This window comes from Toxorhynchites rutilus, chromosome 3 (assembly GCF_029784135.1).
Source record: "Toxorhynchites rutilus septentrionalis strain SRP chromosome 3, ASM2978413v1, whole genome shotgun sequence".
Classification (NCBI taxonomy): Eukaryota; Metazoa; Arthropoda; class Insecta; order Diptera; family Culicidae; genus Toxorhynchites; species Toxorhynchites rutilus.
Window position 1 is genome coordinate 34,949,561 of NC_073746.1, and position 3,862 is coordinate 34,953,422.

At 40.8% G+C, this 3,862-nt stretch overlaps 1 protein-coding gene across 1 annotated transcript; it reads right to left on the bottom strand.

Annotated features, from left to right (window-relative positions):
• Window positions 1–2,743: 2,743 nt before the first annotated feature.
• On the bottom strand, window positions 2,744–3,199 carry LOC129773021 (uncharacterized). Its single transcript, XM_055776573.1, has one exon. It carries the CDS (start codon window positions 3,197–3,199, stop codon window positions 2,744–2,746), a length of 456 nt encoding a protein of 151 aa, XP_055632548.1.
• Between the last annotated feature and the right edge of the window lie 663 nt (window positions 3,200–3,862).

Below are 3,862 nucleotides of genomic sequence, written 5' to 3' on the forward strand. Positions count from 1 at the left end.
CGGAAACCCCGAAGGATGGATGGTCCGATTTTAGCCTTCTTTATTTTGTTGTATTCGTCTCTTCCCGTAGATCAATATAGTGGAAAGAAAAACCGGAAAATTTTCGGAAAACTCTGAAGGAAGATCGGAAAATTCGGAAAATTGATTTCCCACATGTTCGAAAATTACATCATAATAAGCGTTGTTAGTCGAAATTGACCTTGATCGTAAGTGGAAATGGATTTTCAGGCGAAATAACGCATTTCCATATCTTATCTATATAAACAAAAAATGTAAGGCAAAATCTGTTGGTTAGCGGAAAACCCGAGGAAGGAATGGTTCAATTTGAGTCATCTATATTTCGTTGTATTCGTCTCTTCCCGTAGATCAATATAGCGGAGAGAAAAATTGTAAAATTCGGAATATTGAATTCCCATATTTCCTACAATTAGCTATGCGTTGTTAGTCCATTTGATGTTGGCGCTAACGAAATTGATTTTTTTTTTCGAAAGTGGAAAAGGATTTTCAGACGGAATAACGCATTCCTATATCTTCTATCTATATAAACAAAAATTGAAGGCCAAATGTGTTGGTGTGCCCTAAACCCGAGGAAGAAATGGTCCGATTTGAGCTGTCTTTATTCCATTCAACGGAGAAACATGTTATTTTCAAATGCTTGAAAAATCTTTTTATTTATTTATTTATTTATTATTTATTTATTTATTTATTTACTTTGTCTTCGAAAAAAATCGTACAGACTGTTATTAATTTAAATTCTTTATCCTATTCTTGAAACCTCCTTGCTTATATTATAGTCAAAATAGTCGGAAACATCGTTGAATGCTCGTAAACTTGCACTGAGTGGCTTGTTGTGCCCGTAGTTCGTCCTGTGGAGGGGGATATTGATCGCATTATGATTGCGAAGCAAACGAGATGGAGCGTTCAAGTTAACTTGCTGGAACAGAGCGGAACAATCAGTTCTGGTCATAGTGCACCCTTCTAAATGCAGTCATTTTCGAAATATTTAAAACAAATTTGGACGTAAGGGTTTAATCAAAAGTATTTTGAACTAGTGTAATTTAAATAAATTTCATGAACGTGATGGTATTATATGACAAACATATTAAAAGGGCCTAAACAAGACAATAAATTAAGTTTTAAAAGATAAAAAAAAAGGTTGTAGAAAATAATTTCGCCATCGAATCAGTCGGACATTGTCCCGTAGATGGGCAGCTTCTCGACCGAAACCGGTCGACATTTAAGGTAATTTTAAAACCGTTCAAATAGTAAGAACAATGAGTGTTTGTCTTGTCTCGCGTCGCGTCTTAGTGGAAGACGGCGTAATGCATAGCGGACAAATTTACGTTGGACGGATTCAACTCTCAATATGCTGTTGTGGTAATATGGAGCCCACACAACCGAAGAATACTACAGAATCGAGCGAATTATTTTTTTTTCACTTCCAGCTGCTGATGTAAAATCATACCAAGACATATTGTTTAAAACACTTTGCACCAATCCCACAGAACAGTGTTGTTTAAAAAAACACACATTCACGCACATTCCATAGCTAGCGAACTCGCTAGCTAAGGTGGGCGCTTCAGAAGGCACACTTTTTGAAAGGCAAATTGCTTATAATGAATTTTTTTCACATGAGTTCGTGATGTTGGTTACACACATGAAGATGAGTTCGGTCGTTGGTTACACACGATTATCCCTAAGGTCACGACGAATGCATGGTTCAAGGGATTGAATGTAGGTCGGGATTTCATTCGCGTGATTTCTCGGCTTATGTCCAATCACTACAACCTAAACGCGCATCTTTATCGCATTGGGCTCGCAGCAAACAATCTTTGTGATTGTGGCGATGGCTACCACAACATCGAGCATGTTGTCTGGTCGTGTATCCGGTTCCATGCTGCCCGCTCTCAGCTTTCCAGAGCATTGAGGGCACTAGGCAGACAATCGGATATCCCCGTCCGGGATATCTTAGGTAGTCGTGATCCTGATCTTCTGCTTCATCTGCATACCTGTTCCTCAGAAATGCCGATGTCAACGTTTAATGATGTTTCCTCCGTTGTATCCCTGTATCATATCCCTCCTATCCAATCTATAAACTTTTACTTAGCCGCGGCAATCAGTTCTGTTTGTCATTATGTCAAATATGAACATCCGTTGCAATTTCAATCGTCTGGATGAAAGGCTTTCAAGGTCAATCAGAAGACACCGTGATCTGTAGGAAGGAAGGTTAGCTGAGGAATAAAGTGCTTTTGGATCCGCTCTGGGCCATGTGATACGGTGCCCAAACTGAAGTGGCATATTCTAAAATGCTGCGGACAAGTGAAAATAATGATTTCAATGCGTACACGTCAGTGATGAACGATGCGTGTCGACGATTAAATCCTGGGACAGAATATGCCTTGGAAACTATAGTTGTGACATGTTCGTTGAACCGCAATTTGGAATCGAAGATTACTTCAAGATCGCGGATGTCATTCACACTTTCAAGAGTTATCGTTCCGATATTATAAGCGTGTCCCAGACTAGCGTGACTCCGAGTAAACGAACGAGTTCACCTTACATTTGCTGATGTTCAAGCACATTACATTCTCTTCACGCCATTTGAGTAGCTCGTCGATATCATCTTGCATGGCAATACAGCCCAGATCAGATGCAATGACCCTGAAGATTTTCAGGTCATCAGCAAAGAGTAATTTATGTGTTGACAATCGATGATCTAGGTCGTTGATGAAAAGAATGAAAACTAGGGGTCCAAGCACGCTTCCTTGTGGAACTCCGGAAGGGATATCAAATATAGTAGATAACCTTTGCGGTCCGATAAGTAGGATTTCAGCCAACTGGTTATCCAATCCGGGAATCCTATGTGCTTCAGTTTAGCAATGGCAAAAGTGTGAGGTACCGTGTCAAAAGCCTTTGAGAAGTCCACATAAACTGAGTCTACCTGGCGCCGATTCTCCATCGCATGGAAAAATTTGTTCACGTAGCACATCAGATTTGTAGTTGGCGACCGGCGTTCATGCTGATTTTCGGACACAATCGGTTTAGCGGCATTGTATAGGTAGTGGTGAACAAGTGTTTCAAGCACTTTGCCCAAGCAGCAGAGTATGGAAATACCTCGGTAGTTCACTACCGATCCAGGCTGCCGGCTTTGTGGATGGGTACCATTCTGGCAGTTCTTCACATGGTTGGGAAGACACATCATCAGAGATAGGACGATTGAAAATCCGTGTTATTGGCACCACCAACTCACGCCTACAGACGTTAATGATAGATGGAGGTAATCCGTCTACTCTAGCACCTTTGGAAGCATCAAGTTTATCGAGGGCTTGTAGGATCCCTATAGTCGAAAATTGTCTGGTAGGGAGATGAACATCAAACAAAGGCACGTGTTGAAAATTCTCTAAGAGTTATATTTGTGTAGACGTGCGAAACACACTTTTCAAGAATTCGGCAAATAAGTTTGCTGCTTCGCATGATGTACTGGCTGTAGATCCACAATACTCGATGTTGGATGGTATTCGGTTTTTGTTTTTTTGTGCTCTGATATACTCCAAAATGACTTCGGATCTTGCTTCAGTTTGGTGTATAGTCTATCAACGTATGCTTTGTAAGTTGAAGCTAGGAGTTCATTGTAGCTGCTTTCGTTACGACGCCTGTTTTCGTCAGTCCTGTCGTTGAAAAAAATGTTGCGGGCTTTTCGAAGTTTATTTCGTGATTGACGCAACTCATTGGTCCACCAAGATTTCCTGTTGAGAGGCCATTGCATCCGCCAAAAGTCACTGTTTGGTGCGCATTATGGTCTGGTGGAGTCATCGGGCCGTATTTCTTTGAAAATGAGGACGGCGAGACGGTAACTGTGAAT